The following is a 22,696-nucleotide window of genomic DNA, read 5'->3' on the forward strand; positions in this document are numbered from 1 at the left end:
TACATTATGATTTTTTTGAATCTTATTTTTCATTTGATCTCAAACCACTTAAAACTGAAGTCGACTTGAGTCAATGCCCCAGAGTACTCACTAAAGGTGGCCATATAAAAGACTCGATGTTACATACATGAAATCGGTAGCCAGGAAAAAGCAGGGTCACATTGAAAAAGGAGGCAATAAGGGGGGGGGGGGCGAAAGTGATGCAAAGCTGAACTGCCTACCAAAAAAATCTCAGCCCTTACTTATCAACATCTTGCGACAGAAATATTTCAATGAGTTGGCAATTTTTTTCGTCATATAATTCTTGCAATATTTTCACATCATTTGGTCAGTAAATGCCAGTTTTAAATTAATAGACGATCAGACGAAAGATAAGCAATTTACAATGCAAAAAAAAACTGCATCATATTTCAATTTTAAGGAAATCCATTTCGATTAGAGAAGCCCCTTCAAGCCAGATGGTAGGCAACACATAATCCAGTGCCGACGCAATAATTTTACCGTGAAACAGGAATGTATTGGAACTCGTGCAAATTAGATGATAAAGTAGATTGGGTATCCAAGACATAACCTGATGATCAGATCTATTACATTGAGTCCTTCAAGTTGAAAATGAAAATTTTGAATCCCTTCTTTTCCTTCAAATGTTTGTCCTGTTGTTTTTAATTTGTGCTATACACTTTCCTTACACGTATTCTTATAGTGATGATTACAACACGAGGAAAAATCTCTTCCTCAGAGATAGCGATTTTTCTGGGCTCTATTCTTGGCGACGTCTGAAGGAAAGTAGGCCTCGGCTCATGGTTTTTTTCTCGTGAAATTCTCTCGGTCGGTTTGCATGACTTAATTCGAAGACACCAGGCGGTGGGTTGCATAATCGAAACAATGAATCGTTTGTCGCATAGCTGAAGCATTGGGCAATTTCAGTGGGACGGGAAAAGAGTGGACGAGCATGGATCGAGTTGCTGATCGCATCATCAGCATTTTTCCGCCACCAAATGACATGGTTTACTTAATACTGCCGCCAGCTACACTAGTTTTCACTTCCTGCACTCACAATCGGCGAGTGAATTCCAGCCGACGAGGCTTTTCAGCTGCTGTTGTGGAGCAAATTTAAGCAAGACAGCCATCAAATATGGATTACATTTTGCAAGAGGGAACCCCGGAACCACTATCTTTGGCTCTTCCATAAAAGCATACATATCGACGGTGAAACTACCAAACCACGTATCTCGTTTGCGGTGTTTAAAAATCTACGCTCACATTTTATTTTTTTGAAGTAGACCGAATCAATATCATTCCTCGAAATTTTCACGGAATTTTCTCCGCACCAAGAGGAAAAATCACAGAAATTTTCAAGACTGGATGTTAAGTAGTTTTTCATTTAAAAAATAAAGTATGACAGGAAGTCTGCAACGTCGCAAACCGAGATACGTGGTTTGGTAGTTTCACCGTCGATATCTACGTAGGGAAACTAATACTGCCGTGCTGAGGAAGAACGCCGTATGAACCACCAGGCGTTGCCAAATTTCCTTTGATAAAACAAGAATATCCTGGTGAACTTATGAATATTATCCTTCCAATATTTCAGATAATTTTGTTCGCAATCTCAACTAAAAATCCTGAAAATTTCAAGGAAAAGTCTTCATAATGTTCCTCATAAATAAACATTTTATCGGAGGAAAGTAGGCAACTCTCGAATGTTCATACGGCGTTCTTCCTTGGCACGGCAGAATAGCATGTATGTTGTTTCTAAAATGGGCCTGCAGAAATAGTGGTTCCTTATTGCAAAATGTAATCCAAATGGTCTTTGAAGTTTATGTGATATTAAAGCGGGAGTGAGCGAACATTCAGATATCGAACTTTGCTAGAGCACTGGTTTCACTTTTCATTTTTGAACGAAAACGGGATTCAAAACGCTCAGAGGCAAATTACAGAAGTTTTATCCTACAAAATCTCATTCGTAAAACCTGAATTGAGGCTTAAAGAATAAACGCAAAAATTAACCGCCAGACTGCGCTAATTGCGATAACGCACAGCCAACTTAATTTCAGAATTCACAAAATATTGGCATAGCTTAAATAAGGAACTTGGAGATAAGTGCACTTTTTGAAAAAATTGAAATACTCGACATGAACTCAACTAAAACTAGTTTGAAAGTATATTCTGTGAAAAATTCACAACTAAAATCCAACTTTAGAGCATCAAAAAGTGAGTTTAAACTTCCTTTCTGCCATGAGGCTCCATGTAATTTTGAAACTTTAAACGCGTATTTCTTGAAATCGCAAAATCTGCACTTCTGCGCCTTGTCCTCCAAGCCCCTTAATGTCGCACTAGGCGTTTGTACCACTTGTTTATTTTTAATCCTCGTAAAAAACCACCTATTTGCGAAATACAATTCTAGCTGGAGCGCACTTCAACTATGCATTCACTACTGCAAAAAAGTCGAAGGAAATCGACAAGCTCAGCGTGCATGGAGGCTATTTCCATTTTAATCTTCCGTCGCATTTCTGAGGCGCAATGATACAACTATTTGAACTCTCCGGAATGCGTGAGGTATCACGCCGCATTTGAAGGCGTTTTCAAAACGACCAAGTTCCGATACCCGGATTATCGTTTTGCATACTTCATATTCTTTTGTTATATTTTGTACCACTTGTTTATTGTCAATCCTCTTATAAAAAGCACCCATTCGCTAAATACAATATTAGCTGTCCTCAATTGAAATAGCCTTCATACACGCTGGCCTTGTCGATTTCCTTTGAAAATTTTGCAGTCGTGAATGCATAGCTGAAGTGCGCTCCAGCTAATATTGTATTTAGCAAACGGGCGGTTTTTATACGAGGATTAAAAATAAACAATTGGTACAAAATATAACAAAAGAATATGAAGTATGCAAAACGATAATCCGGGTATCGGAACTTGGCTGTTTTGAAAACGCCTTCAAACGCGGCGTGATACCTCACGCATTCCGGAGAGTTCAAATAGTTGTATCAAGGCGCCTTAGAAATGCGACAGAATATCACAAGTAAAATATCGTCCATGCACACTGGCCTTTTCGATTTCCTTTGACGTTTTTGCAGTCATGAATGCATAGCTTAAGTGCGCTCCAGCTAGAATTGTACATAGCAAATGAGTAGTTCTCATGGGAGGATTGAAAACGAACAAATGGTAGGAAATAAAACATAATAATAGGAACTTTGCAAAACGATAATCCGAGTATCGGAACTTGGGTGTTTTGAAAACGCCTTCAAATGTGGCGTGATACCTCACGCATTCCGGAGAGTTTCCCCCCTACATTTAGCTGCCATGGGCCGCGGCCCATGTGGCCACCCCCTTAATCTGGCCCTGGTTTACTGTGTTTGTGGGAAAAGTATGTTATAAATTCATCTCCCTCTCTATGGAGTAAAATTTTGGGCCGAATATTGGGCGTATACTGAAAACTGAAAGTTAATTCTGAGCTCTTGCCGTATTATGCCGCGAGGACTTCACGTTTGCCTTCAATTGAGAAGGTAGAAAAAAGCAGGTATTCGGAAGGAATAGTTGTATTCTCATATTACTCACATACCTGCCAAAAAACAAAACAAAACAAAAAAAAGTCGTGCAATTGGTTGTCGGCAAGGAGACTGTGTTGTTTGAAATTTTCACAAAATATTCTTCACACAGAGACGAAAAATGGGGGAAATTTTCAAGAAATGACGTTGACTTAATTTTGACTGATTGTTGTATAAACTGATGAGATTAATGTGACCTGAGTTCAAAAGAAAGGAACCCAGTACCAAATGTACTGTAATAATGCTAACAAGATTGTGCACCTTCTTTGCTATGAAAAATAGGGGGAAAAATTGCATACGAAATGAAATTAGTTTGGTACAAAAATAATTTAATACATTTTTAAATACATACAATGCAATAAATAAATAGAGAGATTAAATGCATTAAAGTACAAAAATCAGAGGGTATGAAGGGTAGGCGAATAAAAAAGTACCGAAAAATTGCCTGTATGTTCTAAACATGAAAAAAGGGAACAGAAGTAGTTTTTCAAAATACAAACATTCTTTTATTAGATTTCTAAAATATTAAAAAGTAGATACCTGTTGATTTATTTCTTCAAAGCTCCTTTTTAAGTGAAATTAAAAAACTTATATATTAATGTACTTACGCAAATCACCCATTTAAAATGTGATTTTGTAAAGTCTTCATTTTAAAACTATTAGGTGAAAAAATCATTTACTTAAGTATGACACACAGTTTTTAAAAACTGAAGAGCAAAAGGAGACTTATTAAATTTGAGTTTTAAAAATATTTTCTATCAAAATCATGTTGATGAAGTGATGAAATTCAAAAAAAGAAAAAAATTAAAAAATGTGTCGGAAAATATATAATAAAAATTAACTATACTGATTAGGTTCGTTTTTTTAAGATTCAGATTTAAGTGTAAATAATTGAGCTCTATAGAGTGATCTAAACCATCCATGCCATGGTCGTTTCAAGGGAAATTTGTGATCTTAAGGTCTCAAAAAAGCAGGGTTAAAAGGGGAACGGACCTAAGTCCTTCTAAAAGAGCTGTTAGAAAAATCCTCCAACGCAAGACAAGATTCTACCAACTTGTTGAAATTAGGCTATCAACAAGGATAAGGATAATGCATTTCAAAATCATTACCTAAAGTTCTAAAATTGGCAAAATTCGTTCCACAAATCAGTCCTCTTGAGCTGCAGGACAATGTGCCTGACAAAATTTCACATTTACCAAGGAATATGATGAAGTGGGGTTCTTCTTCCAATGGCTCATTTTATAATTGAGGAAAGAGATTCAAATTCTTTAGGATCAAGTTTCTGTTAAACCCTGCTTTCTTGACTCCTTTTAGCCACAATTTCTTCTTAGAGGAGGTTGACATGGGAGATTTAGTTTAGTTTAACCAATACAGATTTGTTTGGTGAAGGGAAAAATGTTGCTTTAAGGAAAGTAGAGAATAGTCAATCAGGATGCAATGATTGTTACATAGATTCAATGTTTTGTTACTTAACATATGTATGGCCCTTTAGAATTAAAATCTATTTACAAATACGTACAAAAGTGTGTTCTTTGTTTGAAATATGAGGAAGTTGGTCTCATCAAATATTGTTTAACACAGTTAAACTCTAGCAGTAAAAAAATTAAAATGAAAATAGCCGATTTGAGGCGTTACAAAAACCATCTTCACTCTTCACACAGGTGAAAAGGATTTTTCTGTAAACTAAATTTGATTTTTTAGAGATAATAATGGCTTCAAAAGAGAATGAAAAAAAATCAAAATAATCAGAGAGGAGGGAAAAAATAAAAAGGATAAGAACAAAATTTAGCTACATTAATATGTGACCGTCCACAGGAGCAAGGACTTTAGTCAAAAGAAAAAAATATCTAATGTTGAATTACTGATGAGTTTCAGAGCCTAAAGGAGTTTCCTATGAATTTTTTGGATCAAAAATGCCCACAATAGTCAAATCGAACCACAGTTGTGCTAATTTGACGTTTGCCATTCCAAAAACAAAGTTTTGAGAAGTCGTTCAAGATTCTGATTTCTCTTGTTTGCAGCCCAAAATTGCTGGATTATGATGCATCTTTACACCTTCCATTTGCATAAGAATGAAATACCCCGCTCACAATTGATTTTTTTGGAGTTATGGAGGGAAAATCTATCAAAATCGGATTTCTGTCAAATTCCAAATTCTCTTTCCGACGACAAAAATTGCTGCGCTGAACATTCGGTCTACATAGACTGAGGTCCTTTTTCTGTGGATGGTTGCACATGAACCTTTTCCTGGTTTGTATGCTGAACAGTGATGTTGAATAATACATTGTATGGTTTTTTCCCAAAATAGAAAGGAGATCAATGTCCGAAAACAAAAATTATAAGCTTGAACATTGATAGGTCCTGAGGATATAAGTGATATTAGTAAGAAAAAAGTTGCTGTGCATACAAATATTTCTTTCAAAGAGGGATTCCGAAACTGATTACAAATAAACCTATCTCAGTTGTGCACAAGTGTATTTTTATGTTCAAATGAAGAAAGTTGATTGTATGCGGCCAAAATACAACTTAAAAATGGATAAAATTTAAAATTTAAAAAACAAAAGATAATCTTGGAGTGTACTTCTACAGAAACACAAAGAAAGAAAGTCAAAGCAGTAAAAGATTCTCCCTACTCAAAAAGCCAAATAAAAAACAGAAGAAAAAAGTAAGGTTAAAATGATTGCAGATAAAATTTCATAAAACTCCAAAACGCAAGAAAATACAAGGAAAAGTGCCTAGATGAAAAAAATAAAGTTTAAAATACGACTTAATTAAGAAAAAAAGAAGAGATAGGTAGATTTTACATGCTATGAATTCTGCTCAGTTTCATGGTAAAAACTTGCTTATTAACATGGTTTCTGATGGTAAGACTGAAATTAATGTACAAAATCAACAGATCTCATTGTCAAATCTATCTTTGAAGCAATTAACTACCTTCATCTATTGGGCTGCAAGATCAGATATTGCCAAAGTACACTTGTGTAAGTTTTTACTTGAGGCAATTCGTGCTAGAGTTCACACCAAAAAAGTTGACATACTCCTAAGAGAGAAAATGGAAATTTACTATTTTGACTCTAGCATCTAGTTTCAATATTCCAATGAAGACATCTTTGTCATATGTACTATAAACGCTGGATGAGTAATTTGGCTAGAACTCTAGAGTGGTGCTTGTTTGCTGACTAAAGTTTTCAATGAAGTTGTAGTTATAGTTACAGTATAAATTAACTTCTATTTATCATTGTTCGTGCCTCCAGGATTTGATTATTGTTAATGCTTTCTAATAAATAGTGCTACTTTTGTATCCTCATGTTTTGCTCTCAAATTTTAAGAAAGATAATGTAAAATATTGGCTTTCAAAATGAATTAGAGGATTTAAAAAGGAAAGAGAGAAAGAAAAACTAAACTGCTGAGAGAATTTTTTTAAAAAATTCGATAGTGGGGAAAAAAGCCTTGCCTGGTGATTGTTGGAAAAAGTGCTGGGTGTCTCTTGTGGGAACACTTGGATGATGTCTAATATAGGAAAAATCAGGTAAAGGAGGGAGGGCTGTAGTAGGTTTTGCCCTTTCCTCAAGAGATTATTGATAGCACTCGAATTACTGAGTTTTTTGGTTTTCTTTTTTCCATAAAAAATTCCTCATTATCCTGCTCATGGTGCTGATTCAGCCAGAAATTTTACTTCAACTCTGCTTCACAGAGTGATGGTGTCACTTAGTTTGACAATTGTGTTTGATGAACGACTCAAGATTGATAAAGGATAAAGACCATGAACTGGCGCATTGATTCTATTGGCATGAGAACAGTGAAAGAGAATTGCTTACTGACTGACACTAGAAAAGTTTATGTTTAAACACCAATCTAGCTTCAAAATAATCTCAAACAGAATTGTCGTTTCCTCTAAAATTTCAAACTTAAAAAACCCTGAAATATTTTCATGACAATTTTGTTTGCTTTCACCTTGGTATTGTCCGCAACAGATTCAAGAAAATCTTTACTTGGGACTGGGGCTTTAACACACTGATAAAAGCTGCATTGTAAGTTAGAGTCATTGCTATTTTCATCATGATGAGGGACGGATCGATACAAGTCCACAACACTGAAAATAGAAAACAAACACTTTGTTATCTGCAATTCTACACACAAAAGGAGAGGAAATTAAATGAGCTCACAAAAAAGCATGAAGTTTTATGAGGTAATCGTTTTTCTTGCGGGGAGAGTATTAGACATTAGCTTGGTACATGGTACATTAGCTTTCTTTTTCAAAAATGTTTCATTTCTTTCTATTCGGTTGTTGTCAGTCTTTGAAACAATTTCCTTCAAACACTTATAACATTATTCATAATAAAAATTATGGCTCGAAACTTTGACCCAATGTTTTTGACATTTTTGGAAAGTATTTACCATCAAAAGACGAAAAACAAAGTTTTTCATTCCAAACAGCTTTCACATACAGCCGGTGATTATGGAAGTATTATAGATACACATAACTTGTGACTACATATTCAGTAAAAAAAGAAACAATTTATTGCAAAACTTGAATTTAAAATCAATCACATCTGATGATATACAATACAGTTTTAAAGACCTTTTTCAGCTCTAAAAAAAGCACTAAAAATTTTGATAGACCATTTCAAAAAGTGTTGGTTGAAAATTTCCAACTTCCAGACCTCTCTACTGGATTTTTTGAGGGTTAAACTGAAGACCCATCATGGTGCATTTTTATTCAGAGGTAAATTTTTAAAATGTTTAGCAACTTTGTTTTATTTCTATACTCATTTCATGAGGGAAATTTACACTTTAACTTAGGACCAAATCTGGTGTTATGTAGACTATCAGAAATTACAAGTGAAGAACAAAATTGACCAAGCCTACCTGAAAATGAGATGTGAAATCAAAGTATACAACACTTTCTTTTCTTAACAGGTTCTGGAGGTTCCAACGCTGCCAATATTGCTTCATCGAAAACATTCTTTAATCCTTTCTGTAGTTGGGAAAGAAAACAAAAGAACATCAATATAAGATACATTTGTAATTTTAAATGAACATGTGTCCCTCCATCTAATAAGGGACGAAAAAAATCAAATGCTTGAAATGGGTGCTTTAATTGCTTTATATTTTATTTACATTAGTGTACATGAATGACACAAACATAGTGCTGAAGCATACTTGACAGTGAAAACCCCCCAAAATTTACTTTTTAAACATCATTATAAAAATCACTTAGAGAATAAAATGCCTTATGAATTATTTTAACCCCTTGAAAAAAGCGTTAACTTCCCAGTCTTTCAATAGTTTTCTTAATTTCAGTGGAAGATCATTAAAGAGCCTGATGGCAGAATGTGACACGGACTGTTCAACGACCTTCAAACAAACAATTTCAAAATTTATGAAGGGGTTTCTGGTGTTTCTTATCATGTCATTAGTGATCAAGTATCATGTCATTAGAGATCAAGCATGATTATAAAGTATGTTATGGTGAGACTTGGAATTTTTAGACCTCGCTTGCCTTGTGATGTGCACCTAACATTCAAGTCTGAGTCCTCCCCTAAAAATTTCATGCAGAGGTTTTTACTCTTCTCTCCTCTAGTGTGTGATATGGTTTATGAATGGCCAACAATGGCATCTAGAATTTCCGCTACAAAAGGTAAAAATTTTAGAGATCTAAATTAATAAATTAAAGAATACGTTTGTCCCCTTTCTAACATATTCATGTTTTTATTCCTTGGCACACAATACATTTGCTGAAATGAAGACTAAGATATGTTTCTCAAAACTTGAAGTAAAAAGAGCATTTTTTCAATGATGGTGAACTCAAATTTTCAAACATTCATTTAAACGTCCATTTCATCGGTTCCCTCTTATCACATTTCTGTCGCCTTATTTATATTTTTATTTTACATTTATATTTCTGTCGGGGCATCTTCTTTGAAAAAAAAAAAAAAAAAAAAAAAAAAAAGTATTTATTCTTTTAAAATGAAATACCTAAAAGAAAGTTTACCAACAAGGATTTGTCCTTCAAGTCATGCGTTTGTCGAAGATACCATATCAATGTTGGACCATCTTAAATAGATAAACAATCAGAAGTTAAATTCTAACAGTCAATGATTTGCACTGCCTCTGACTGCTATGCTGGCGTAGTGCTCACCATAGCTACGAAAGTTGGTGGTCAAATCTCTTGCTAGATTTTAAAACGTTCAAGATGAACAATCCCTTTGATTTGTCCTTCTCACTAAACTAAGTATTGTTTAACACCATTAAGTACCTGTGTTAATGCCGAACATTCAACATATTTTACAGCTTTGAGTTCCTTAGTCAGTTTCTCTCCCTGCTCGAATGATATGGGTTTCTGCTTATTCTTCGCAAGTTTTTCGATGGTTCCGGCATCTTCTCTCAAATCGATTTGAGTTCCAACAAGAAGAAATGGTGTTTTTGGACAGTGATGTGAAATTTCTGGCACCCACTGCAATTAGAGAGACAAAAATAAAAGGAATCGATTAAAAAATCTCATTTTTAAATTTTTTTTTACTGAAATACTGGTTGTTTGGAAAACGGTACAAAAAAATTTTGGACTGTCTTTAATAAATTCTGGAAACCTCCATAGTACAAGAAGTAATCAATCCCAAAATGGTTCCCTTATCAGTGCTCAGACCAAAGTCTCCACACTGAGTCTTTGACCTCTGATCAACAGAGTGGAAAAAGGGCTCATTGAAAAAGATAAGCTAGAGGGCTGGCAGAGTAGTCCAGGCATTGTCTAGGAATAACCGCACAACTCGGTGCATGGGGCACAAGAAGCAATAAAAATATTAGGCTCTGGTATAGCCAATTTTTTGTGAAGGATCTAAAAAAAAATCATGTGAGAGGATTCAACAAATATTTTATGAATCTTAAATAAAAACAGTGATTGACTTTTACTGGAGCTGGCTTCTTTGACAAACTTTTAGGCCCTGCTTCTTTCAATATTGGCATATAGAAAGTTTGATTTTAAAATCTCAGTGGTAAATCTTCAGGAGGTTGTTAAGAACATCATCTATTATAATGAACTTTAAAGATGAAGTCTGCATGGCTGCTTGCATTGGTCTCCGTGGTGAATGGGCAGAGTGCACAGGCATTTGGCAATTAGCAACCCTGCAGTCGAAAGAGAAACAACAGATGTATTTTTTGAACACTAAGTAGTCCTCTTTTACAAGTCTGATGCTCCACTTGCTTGTTTGAACCGCGTTCATGTACTCACTGGAATTCGCTAATCTTACCTTTTTTTAGGTAACTAGATGATAACTGAAATGGTGGTTGGTGGCAGGTAAAATATTTTTTCCTCTGAAGTTTACAAGCCTCTTAATAATCTATGGGACAAAATGTAGCAAGCCAGAACTACATATATAGATATCACATGAATCTACGTACATCAGAACCGATCTACCTAATAGGAAGTTGAAACAACTTATAGGTTTTGGACTACTGGAGGGCTAATTAGTGAATCATTGCTAAACACTATGGAAGGGGAAAAAAAATCAGCCATACCTTTTCTTTGACATTTTCAAATGATGAGGGAGACACGACTGAAAAGCACACTAGAAAAACATCTGTCTGCGGATAACTAAGAGGCCTTAATCTGTCATAATCCTCTTGACCTGAAATAAATAATAAAGGCAAACAGTGTGAATTAAAGTTTGGTTAATGATAACATCTGTTAAGTTGCTGATGTAAATAGAACCATAACAGAGGTTTATAAAAATAATTTTTCCAGTCATTTTTTTGGTGACTTAAATAATTGTCACTAGTATTAAAAAGCAGCATTTGTTCGACGGGTTATTAGCAAAGATATTGCTTGTTTGGAAAGATTTAGTCAGAATCAATACTACACTTAACACACCCCAGTTTTTGCAACATTTTTAATTTTTTGACAGGAAACTAAGAAACATATTTAGTACCTTAAAAATTCATGAGAATTTCACGCATGTTAAAAAGAAAAAAACCTGCAAAATTCCTCATCAGAATGTTGTTAAAATTTCTTAAAAAAATAAAAAATTAGGATAAGTACTACAGGCAACTTCCGGTGCAGTAAGGTTGACTTTGGATAAGTTCATCCTTAGGACCTCTAGTCGTGAGAATCAACATGGTAATATGGGGCATGTCAGTGACTAAACCTTAACTAGTGCATGCATGGATGAGGCTTGCATCTATTTCTAGAACACGCAATGTTTTCTCACTTCACACCAAAGAGAGAGGAATTAACTTACCTGCAGTATCAAATAGTCCTAAAGTGTAAGGTTCCCCACCGATCATTACTGTGACTGCATAGTTGTCAAATACAGTTGGCACATATTCTGATGGAAATTTGTTGGTTGTGTATGATATTAAGAGGCAGGTTTTACCTACAGCACCATCTCCAACGACAACACACTTGATAGTCTGCATGGTGATTGAATGGTATTTATATGAAGTAACTAAAGAACAAAAAACAAACAATGAGATGTTACAATGCACTGAGAAAAAATGAATGGAATGTGAGAAATGAAGAGAATCAGTCCTATGTGAGCCGCAAAAGCAGAATTGTAGCACTTAAAATGCGGAAGTCAACATCTGATGAACAAGGGGTAGAATTTCGTAACAAGCTAAATTCATTGTTTACAGGTTGTACTTGAATCGTTGAACTGATCTAGGATGGATGGAGTCAATAAAAAATGCCTTCTGTATAATCTACTTAATGCATACACTATGCTAATCCGTAAATGGTGCAAAGGGGACTGATCGTAAATTTTCATAGTGGAATCTTTGGTGCATTCTTTGAAAATCTGAGCCTCCATTTTCGAACAGCTTAAATGAGGTTAAAAGCAGATGAAACAAGTTAAACTAATGGGTAGAGTTCACGCCAAATAAGTTTGCGCATTTATAGACTACGACAGAAGATCCGCCATCTTGCTTCTTGCAGTGTACGTAGAAATGATGTCAGAAAATTTTCTGTCACAGTCTAGAAATGCATAATATAATTTGGCATGGACTCTACGATGGATACAAAGGAAGCTGTCCAGCATCATAGAGGAAATAAATGCTTAGGCTTACTTAGAATAAAGTCACCAACGGATTGCTACATCAGAAAGCTTCTTTCTAAAATTGTTAGTATAGATTTTTGTTGCACTAGGGCATAGAGGTATAGTGTAATCTTCACGGCAGTATGTTATGGTTTGTCTCGGGACAAGCAGAGTGTAGTCGTGAACATAACCTTAACATTGATAAGTACTTTTGTCTCTGTTATTATCACACAAGAATAAAAAAGTATAGCAACATAATGATTAACGAGTTCAACAGGCTTGAACGGCAATATCAGAGTAAAGGCAATCAATGTTGCTACAAGCTGAGAGCTAGTGTGTCTTGTTTCCTACGCGGATGAAGAGGTCTTTAACCTTGCAAAGAGGAAGAGAGTGACAGTTTTCAATAGGCGAAATTAAAGTCTTGAAGGACTGAAGGTATTCTCCCTGAAAGAAAGCGAACATGAAAGTACGCATGAGTACATAGAATGAGAAGAATGCGCTTGAAAGGGAGAATTTTATGTAAACATTTGTAATGGTATTCTGATGTCCTCTGTTGGTTCATTGATCATTCACCTGCCACGTTAACCCCGGAAAATTCGTGAGAAAAGTCATTGTAAGGCTGCAAAACTTACTTGTAATCGAAAGAAGTTTTCTAAAATTCTTAAAAAATAAAAAAACTAACAATCGCGACACAAAATACACAGTCTTGGTGATACGAAAACGAAAATTTTCCACTATCAATCAACATATCAAAGTGCGACAACGTCAATTTGAGGTTAGGAATCTACGACACCGCCATCAGCCAATCAGCACTCAGCACCAGAGTCCGATAGCTCCTGAAAGGTAGGGTATTTGCATTGCATATGAATATGCCGGGAGGTCAGCGGTATCAGCAGCTGGCACAGGACCTCAGCTCAGATAAGTGTTTCTAGTAATGGCAATTGGTAATAAATGGTAACCGGTACGTATCTCATGACAATATAGAGGAAAAATGAGGGGGAGGGTCCATGAATCTCGATACTTAGAGCGGGAGAAATATTAATCCAAAGACGGCTAACAATGAGTCCGAGATATTTTTGTCAATGAAGAAGTTTTCCTGATACATGTGGAACTCGTTGGATAAATAATTGTTTGAATAATCAGATGAGTAGACTACTAAAGATTTTAACAGTGTACTTGCTGTCCTCCCATAAAGTTTTCTCACGGAAAAAATTGGCACCGAAAAAGAAACTGAACTGTTTCTTGATGCCAAAAATCCAAATCTCAAATGAGAAAAAAATATTAAAATTCTCTTAGGTTTTCACGACAACAAGGGCAATGATGATAGTAAAAGAGAACAGAGTGACATGGTTTTGAAACAACGCAAATTGGCTTTGAAGTTTAATTCTTTCAAGTTCAAGTAAAAAAAAAACTAACGACAACATTTTTGGCATACTGAATATTTTAGGTGGAGCATAGATTTTGAGGGAGAGAAAATATGCCTCTGGGCATGTTCAAAACCATGCTTGGCTCAAATTTCTTGATGGTTTCAAAATCCTGTTCTCTTTCACTAAACGCTGTCTGATAGGTATTTACTTCATTTGTTTTGGAAAAAGAATGCACTAAACTAAAGTAAATTGATTTTATTTTCTAAAATTTACAATAAAAAAAGGAAACAATGGTGATAAACATTAAAAAAAAACTAGGGAAAGATGTTTGAGTAGGATAGAAACATTCTTGTAGGGACACGAGAAGTTTTCAAATGAAATTACTAAAAAGAACCAGAGTAAAACGTTTGCGCTCAACTTTAAAAAACAAAAAAAAAAAAAACCTCATGTATAAAAGCTGCGAGGAGTTAAACTTGGAAACATTTCCTTTGATTTACTCACATAATGCTGTAAAAAAGTTCTAAGATTTGCAAATATAGAAAAGAAACCACACAATGTACTTGTACAATTCAAAAGACATTATTATGGTCACTTAAAAATGTATGCTATCCTAGAGCTGAATTTGAACACAATTGCAGGTAAGGTTCAGAGCTGAGATCTTTATTATCTAAGGAAAAAGAAATAGGTACAACTAGGTAGCAGCGTTGAGCAGACAGTGATACAATAATTACCTGACATACAAAATTAATTAGACTTTCGGTTGAATACTAGTAAATGCTCAGTGAAAAAAAATATGAGCGATGATATTCTAATGCGCCTGAAACTCTGCTAGTGATGTTCACATTTAGAGTAAATAAAATAATATTGGAAAATAGCACGATTATTGGATGACCTAGTTCTTTGTTGCAAACTTCTTGCAATCAATCAACTTTTAGATAAAGTGAGGCACGAAGAGAAGATAATTAATTAGGTCTCGCAATGAGTATTGAGAATCTCTAAGGCTGAAGAAATATATCATTCTAAAATTGCCTGAATCTTTGTATTGAACAGATAAAAATGAATTAAAAAAATAAAAAAAATCCTTCATTTCTGCTGCAAGTGCTGCATTCGAAACTTAGAGAAACACAAATATACGGATAGAATTCCATAGTAATTCAATTACTTTAACTTAAAGATTGGCAAATTCAGCTAGTTTTAATATACATGTGTGTGATTCTGACATGAAACTTTTGACTTTTGATCTACTTAACTAAAATTTGAATAAATAATCAGAAATACTTATACCAAAAATTAAAAAAAATAAATAAATTTTTATGGATAAGTTAAGTTTTCAGTCATGACTAAATTATGTAAAATACCTTTTGAAGGATCAATTCCCTAGTTCTTTGATAGACATTTTCATTGAAAACGTCCCTCTTAAATGCACTTAGCTTTGATGGTTCAAGTAAAAAAAAGAACTCCAGCTGTATGGATCTACTCATAATGTGAAATTTGATGATAAAACAAAGTTATGCCACCGACTAAAGCTTAATTGTACAGTTTCACTGGGTTAAATACACAAATAATTAAATTAGAAAACTAAATGCTAAAAAAAAAGGATTTTCCACAGGGAGGCATCAACTTTGGTAGTGGACAAAATGGTTTTCATAAAATGCCAGGCAAAGAGAGTGAGAGGGGGCTCCTAAAATTAAGGCTTGCACCTTTCCAAAAATCTGGGATACAAACAAACATCTCTAATATGGTATCGGTTAAGAAGCCAACATAAGAACCTTTCCAATCCTAGTCCATAACCTCCATGAGGACAAGTACCGTATTTTCGTTGATCTGTGTACCAATAGTATGGAGCACTTTCTATTCCAGCCTTTTCATATGCGGCCATCATTTCTTCATAGTTCCAGATACGCATTGAGCCACCGACTATTTCACCAACACCTGGCAGCAGGACATCCACGGATTCGGTTAAAACAGCATTTTCAGGACATCGCGACATGTAAAAAGACTTGATTTCAGCTGGGAATCTACATAACATGATTGGCTCATTAATTTTGTCTGTCATTTTGCGCTCTGGCATTTCAGGAATATCTTCACCAAACACATAGAGGCTGCCATCATCTTTTCGAATATCATTGGCTTTTAGATATTCAATAGCTTCACTGTAATCCATCCTTTTGAATGGTTTTTTGGGAGGTTTGAAATCAGGGTTGAGTTGGTAAACTACATGGCCATAGGGTGAGTCAAGAACTCTTTTCACGACATCACATATTAGATCTTCAATTCTATTCAATAAATCATCGAAAGAGATAAATGGACACTCAGCTTCAACATGAGAATATTCTGCCAGATGCCTCCTTGTTCGACTTTGTTCCGCCCTGTAACTTTGACTAATAGTGAAAACATCACCCATTGCTGGCAAACAAGTCTCCAAGTACAGCTGAGAACTTTGAGTTAAGTATGCTTCTTCCCTGAAATTGAGAAAATTTCAAATGTTACTTGTAGATACGTATTAAGGTATTGAAAGTGAGAGCTTAACTGAGTGACATTAATATGCAATTATTCAATTGAGGAGCTTTCCGGAAAAAGGGCACATAGCAAAAAATAGCGTTTGGGAAAAATGCATTTTAAGTTTCCATCATTCATTTCTGGCCACTGATGGTACCTTTCATCGCAGCTTGGACTCCCCATTTCGAACGAAAGTCACTGTCAGTGGCGATAGAGTAATGATCAAAACTTCAAATGCATTTCTCTCAAATGCAATTTTTTGCTAGGTGCCCTTTTTCAGGAAAGCTCCTTAATTACTATTTTCATGATTACAGAGTTTGAGGACTATGGAAATTTTCTCTCTATCAAGTTGCTTGCTGATATTAAGCATTCTTAGGTACGACAGCATTCTGAACACTTCTCAAAAAAATTATGACATACCAGAACGTCCAGACACAACTATGTTCATATCAATGGATTAATTTGAAATAAATCTAAGAGCCATGTGTATTTATATTTTTGTGGCTGTTTTTTCATCTTTGAGGAACAGCTTTTAATATGGCCCTGATCTGGTGAAAAGACGCAGTCAACTTATTAGCATGATCACTTTTGTTCATTTTAATCCAAGTACAAATGTCTATTTATTTAATTAAAAATAAAACAAAGAAGACAACAAAAATGAGATGGATACTTTCTTGATGCTGAGACAGGTATAGCTAACTTGAAAACGATTTTAGGGACATTTTTCACTTACCCAAAATAGTCCAGTTTAAAGAGAGTCGAACCACCCTCTACTTGAGTCTGCACAAGAGTAGGCGGTGCTATTTCAGTATAATTTTGAGCTAGGTAATGATCTCGAAAAGCTTGTGTCACAACTGAGCGCAATTTCAGGACTTGAGAGGTCTGAAATCATTTTAAACGAAGATTTGGATTAAATGAAAAAAAAAAAAAAATTACAGCAAGCAGGAGGATCTTCACAAATACAAAATTAAAAGCACTGCCTTTTTTCAATAAAAAGAATGATAATTTCAAATGTGACCGCATGTATTAACAAATTTGGAGTGATGGTGAAGTTGCGTAAACATTCAGCTATTCCAAGAAGGTGGGATAAATTATACCTACATTCCCATGGTATCTTGCAGTGCAAATTTCAAGCATTGAACTTTTCACAGAGCCCAGGGTGATGGTTGCAGTATATAGACACTTTCCAGGATTCTTTTATCCTTGGTATTTTTATGATAAACTTACTCAGAACAACCTTTTCCCTGTAATTAGGACTATATGAGATCCTGCGAGAATCAGGTAGACTGCTTCAGATAGAAGCAAAGCACTATTCAGAATTAGAGAGACCTTCACTTGAGGACGACCTTGTTGAGTAAAGTCTTTGAGATGCTTGACAAGTAATGACTTTCGTTTCCACTGCTGGGAGAGAGTGGCAGGATTGTGGGACTTACATTTAAATACATTTCATTTAGCAATTGATCAGGATGACTTACATTTTCACCGCGAATCATGATGTGTCTGTTGTCAAGCTGGACATCTGGAAGAGCTTCTTCATTGAGAATACTATCAGCACCACCAGCAGGAGCTGCTCCGACAAGCTCCCAATAATCGACATGCATTTCATGACCACCTGGAGCCTAAAAGGGAGCATCGATTAGTTTTGCTTACAATAAATTTACTTATAGGAGAAAGATCAAGTCAATGGAAAAATTATGTTAAATTTAATTTCATGCTCCACCTCAGCTGAGAATTTTCAGTGCAACATCAACAAAAAGTCTCCTCATACTTTCATTAAACTGATAAGAAATAAGTCCTAAGAAAAATAATATGAGGATTATACACCTATAGATAAATATAATGTGTATTCAATACTGAAACTTTGTTGTTCATTTAAAGAGAAACTCTCATGGATAAGGCCTGTATGATTGGAAGTCCGAAATCTCATCCTCTTCTGTAAATTCTGGGACAAGATAAAATTATTGATCACCGTATTTATAAATTGACATGATGGTGCATTTCATTTTAATTGGTAGAAAAATCTCACTCAATTGTGACCTTTGTCGTGTATTTTCATTATGAATGACAGATGTAAATAGAATTTGTTGTGTTATTTACGTAATGTGACATGTTCTGAAAATTTTTGTGTAAAAATAAAGTAAAATAAAATAATCAATCCAAGAAGTAATGTAAAATAAGGACTGAATGAAAATACGTACGGTTTTCCCTTCAGGAACTTCCTTTACAGTTCCAAACAGAAGAACAGATGACTCTGTAGAGAGCGTGACTGCTTCATACGTCAAACACAGGTTGTCATTCAAAACACACTGCAAGAATCCAGTTCCATCTCTCAAAGTGATGAACATCAATGTCTTACCTGAAAGTATAGAGGCATTGTTGAATTTCTTTAGGAAGAGAGAATAACCATAGATGATTTATAACATTAGCGACTGATTGCTAATGACCTTTGGACAATGCACACGGGCACTCAGACAGCAAAAAAATTGCACTAGACTCTCATTTTGCCACTAAGTACTAAGGGCTATTTTGGCCTTAAAGAAAATTCTAAGTACCTTCATTTTAAAGAGTGTGTCTATCAACTTTGGTCATTAAATCTTCGTGAGTCATGACTGAAATAATGCAATTCCAAAATCTAACGGTATTGATTATGATCAACTGATTTCATGATTTCCAAATTTACATGAATTTGTAATGCTGAACATGATAATTTGAAAGCTGAGACAATGAAGGCTTTTTTTTATCCGGAACGCAGTGGATCCTGATGAACATCGGTATTTTTTTATTCTGTTCCTCCGCCGAGTTCCAAGCGTTCCAGTGGATCAGGATGGAGTGAATGGATCGCTCTTCCAAGATGGGTGTAGATCAAATTCCGATGTGATCCTAGGCTAATTTGAGAAAGATTCTGTCCTTAAAAAATCAAACCAACCACCAAGTTTGAAGTTTTCTACCACTTGGAACGCTTAGAATCAGTCCTGATAACTTGGGATTCCCTTTCAGTACCTATGTTCCACCCTGTTTTGCGATAAAAAAAAGCCCTATGGTCATATCACTTCTAAATGATTGATAAAACCAAACCAAAATATTGTAATGAAAGGTTTACCTTGACGCCTCAAGCGATGAACCCAGCCATAGATTTTCACACGTTCACCTCTATGCTTCTCTAAACCAAATATTTTAACCAATTTGGCAGGAGGGAGAGTGGAGTCTTCTTGAAGCTTAATCTTCTTCGCTTCTTCAATATTTTTGGCACGTTGCTCTGCTTTTTCATCTTCTCTTTTCGATTTTTCAGCTGTCTTGTAACTTTCCCTCGTCCATATCTTGCTGATTTTCTTCAATTGCGATTTGGCTGCTGGTTCAAACTTCTGTAAGTAAAAGTTAGGAAGAGACTGTTTTTTAAAGTTTGATACATGAGGACTTGGAACAAAATGTGAGATTAAGGGCAAATGTTGCTCACTGCACTGCAACTTTGTGGTTTTATTAAACATGGCAAGACATTTATTTTTTGAAGGTAAGAATTTAGTATTTTTTTAGACTATGTTTAATTTTAAGTCTCAGAAACGCAGAATTTTCAATAAATTTGTCTATTATCAGTCATCGAAAACAGTGGTCAATTAATTAATGAGAGAAAATATTTGAAGAGCTTTAGATTCATCAGTACTTAAAACAGTCGTCTATTTCAAATCATATGACTGACATTGATTACAAACTTACTTGATTCTCATCTTTACTGTCTACATAGATGACTGGAAAAGGTTCTTTGCCTGCATGGCGCATAGCTTGTAAAATTGTCTTGAATGGCTTCGATTCGGTTCCATCTCCATCAGTGTCTGATCCATGTTTTTCAGATGTGTACAGCTCCTCTGGAAAGAACAATATGTTTGGTAAGTAAAGACTAGTACTTAATGATTCATGGACAATCATTAACAGGGCAAGTACTCTGTCATGAGTGTACGATTCTGGTGGAAGTCATGGTTATGCGTTCCGCGAAGCAGTTGTGATCATCGCAAAGATATTATTTTAGTTTCAATTCAATCCTATTAATAAAAATAGCATAACTTTTTTAGCGCTACTAAAGACAATGCTACCTAAGTGGCAGCAATAATGCTGGAAGTAATTCTTGTAAGTTCATCTAAATTTTTTACATTTTATTATTGTTTACAGTTTTGTATGTCGTCACCTTCCGGTAAAAGTATCACAAGCGCCATGCAATATTTAAAAATTTCCGCCCCCATTTTATTTTTTTAACAGAGAAATTGTTGGTCGAATCTATTTGAAAATTTCACTAAGTTTTAATGGCAGCACAAAGAAAATTCTGTGAAATTTTCAAACAGATTCAACCAACAATTTGTCTATAAAAAAATAAAATGGCGGCGGAAATTTTTAAACACCACATGGCACTTATGATACTTTGGCCGGAAGGTGACATATCTCTATGTAGAGTTGAATGATTTACACTCTTATTCTGTTGCTTGATGTCAATCTGTGACTGGTAGCTGAATTTCTGTAGTGAGGTTTGTCCAGGCAAGACACCCACCACACAAGCTGCGCTTCTGGTAGGGGACAGAGAAGTTGCTGTAATAATGTTGACACGTGGTATAAAGAATAAATAAATTGAACATATTAAGGGCTACTCAGAGATCAACTTTTGTTGCATTACAGGATGAGCGAGTTCTAGATACATTCAAACCATATTATAAAAGTCTTATTCAGGAACTTACTTAGCGATAAGTCCGCTAGTTCTTCCGGCATGATTACCAGGAACTGATGAGAAGTGCTGAAAAAGAGGAAAAAGAAAAAGAAACGTCAATTGAAATACGCTACAGACAGATAAGAAGTTGTGACAATGATGAGAATTTGCGTTTTCACAATACTTAAGTTACCATCTATAGGCTAGGGTTAAATTTCATTGAATTTTAGGGGACGATAATGCAAAAACAAAAATGTGCATGTGCCAAATATTTTGTCTTTTCATTGGTGACAAATGTTCAGATAGCGTTCACAGACATCGCCGAGACGATGGTTTGGGATAGGGTCAAAAATACATGTCAGTATAAATAATGGCTGTGGACTGTAAAATTACATGAGAAAATATGAATTTATGGACATCTGTTAGAGCAGTTTATCTCCTTATCAGGATCGTGGCATTTAAACTTTTAAGGAAATATTCAGAAAACACAGCATTGCAGACATGATGAAATAAGGTATAAACAAACTGAATAAACGGGTGGTGCGGCGACCGAAAATTGGGGGAAAAAGAAATTCTGTAAAGGAAATCTATCACTCAGATGCACAAATGTTGATTGGGAAGAAATACTTGCTCTCAATATCAAAATTAAGGTGGTATTCACTCACTTTGAATATAAAAATTTGAAGACACGAGGGCAAAATTTACGTCAGAAACAACATAACCTATAAACCGCAGTGTTTGCATATACATGTTGTCATATTTATTTCATATTTTCCCTGGTTGCCAAATTGATTATCCTATCTAGGCGCGGGTTATGAATGAACCATTCAAAATAAAATGGACCAATGAGAGGCCAAGATTTCGTCATCTTACTCATCGTAGTACTATGCGTAGTATTTTTTGGTGAGTGTTGCCAGATCGAATGAGCAATGACAGAAAAAGCTTCCTTGGCCATGGCCATAGAATGAACTAATATACCTACCTAAGATGTCAATAGGAATTTTACAATTTCTCACTTAGCACGAAAACTAAAACTGAACCCCTCGGAGGAGAGCATTTTTAGTCGAAATCTGAAAATTCGTATTTATTACTCCATTCGATAACAATAGCTCAGCTGAATATTCAGCCACCGCAGACTGATGTTATTTTATCGTCGAGAATACGGTCGCACATTTGGGTCGGTGAAGCTGGAATTTCTCGAATGCTTTATCGGCACTGTTCGGCAGCGCGCAGTGCCATAAACTGCCATAGGTTCACATGTTTTTTTAAAAATTACGGACGTCAAACGTCGACATCGCGTTAGGTCCCGGAAAACTTTTTTTAAGAGAACTTCGATGGTCTGTGGAGAGATTATACGCAATAATGAAACATCGGAGGAGGCTTGAGAAATGGCAGGAACAGGAAGCGAAAGATCATAAGAAGCAACAAGGAAAAAATGGGATTGCAGCGTTCGCACTTAAACGAAAAGCCTTCAAGTTTTAAAAAATCGAAGATTGTCAGAGGCTCAAATCTGATCGAACTTGGCAAATTCTCATACACACCGCTGAACAGAAATGAAGAAGA

At 35.3% G+C, this 22,696-nt stretch overlaps 2 protein-coding genes across 4 annotated transcripts; both read right to left on the bottom strand.

Moving 5' to 3' along the window:
* Positions 1–3,862: 3,862 nt before the first annotated feature.
* On the bottom strand, positions 3,863–13,371 carry LOC109037334 (cdc42 homolog). Its single transcript, XM_019051933.2, has 6 exons — positions 13,213–13,371; positions 11,789–11,995; positions 11,070–11,179; positions 9,814–10,011; positions 8,424–8,532; positions 3,863–7,647 (listed from the first exon to the last, which is right to left on the bottom strand). Exons 2-5 carry the CDS (start codon positions 11,964–11,966, stop codon positions 8,443–8,445), a joined length of 576 nt encoding a protein of 191 aa, XP_018907478.1. The 5' UTR covers positions 11,967–11,995; positions 13,213–13,371; the 3' UTR covers positions 3,863–7,647; positions 8,424–8,442.
* Positions 13,372–14,187: 816 nt separating this feature from the next.
* Positions 14,188–21,907, bottom strand: AsnRS (asparagine--tRNA ligase). Of its 3 annotated transcripts, none has more exons than XM_019051930.2 (8): positions 21,799–21,907; positions 21,165–21,220; positions 20,158–20,306; positions 19,547–19,808; positions 18,645–18,802; positions 17,922–18,065; positions 17,180–17,328; positions 14,188–16,409 (listed from the first exon to the last, which is right to left on the bottom strand). In XM_019051930.2, exons 2-8 carry the CDS (start codon positions 21,193–21,195, stop codon positions 15,635–15,637), a joined length of 1,668 nt encoding a protein of 555 aa, XP_018907475.1. In that variant the 5' UTR covers positions 21,196–21,220; positions 21,799–21,907; the 3' UTR covers positions 14,188–15,634. The 3 variants fall into 3 exon arrangements, with proteins under 3 accessions (XP_018907475.1, XP_018907476.1, XP_018907477.1); XM_019051931.2 differs by having other exon boundaries at positions 21,765–21,832; XM_019051932.2 differs by lacking the exon at positions 21,799–21,907 and adding an exon at positions 21,660–21,731.
* Between the last annotated feature and the right edge of the window lie 789 nt (positions 21,908–22,696).

This window comes from Bemisia tabaci, chromosome 5 (assembly GCF_918797505.1).
Source record: "Bemisia tabaci chromosome 5, PGI_BMITA_v3".
Classification (NCBI taxonomy): domain Eukaryota; kingdom Metazoa; phylum Arthropoda; class Insecta; order Hemiptera; family Aleyrodidae; genus Bemisia; species Bemisia tabaci.

What these genes read in the sequence shown, in the direction of transcription:
- LOC109037334 (XM_019051933.2), bottom strand. Translation starts at nt 11,966, where the DNA reads ATGCAGACTATCAAGTGTGTTGTCGTTGGAGATGGTGCTGTAGGTAAA. An exon ending in TTGAAAATGTCAAAGAAAAG is followed by an intron (nt 10,012 to 11,069) that starts GTATGGCTGATT and finishes CTCTAATTGCAG; the next exon opens with TGGGTGCCAGAAATTTCACA. An exon ending in AATGTTCGGCATTAACACAG is followed by an intron (nt 8,533 to 9,813) that starts GTACTTAATGGT and finishes TCCCAACTACAG; the next exon opens with AAAGGATTAAAGAATGTTTT.
- AsnRS (XM_019051930.2), bottom strand. Translation starts at nt 21,195, where the DNA reads ATGCCGGAAGAACTAGCGGACTTATCGCTAA. An exon ending in ACTAGCGGACTTATCGCTAA is followed by an intron (nt 20,307 to 21,164) that starts GTAAGTTCCTGA and finishes TGTTCTTTCCAG; the next exon opens with AGGAGCTGTACACATCTGAA. An exon ending in TTTAAACTGGACTATTTTGG is followed by an intron (nt 16,410 to 17,179) that starts GTAAGTGAAAAA and finishes TCTCAATTTCAG; the next exon opens with GGAAGAAGCATACTTAACTC.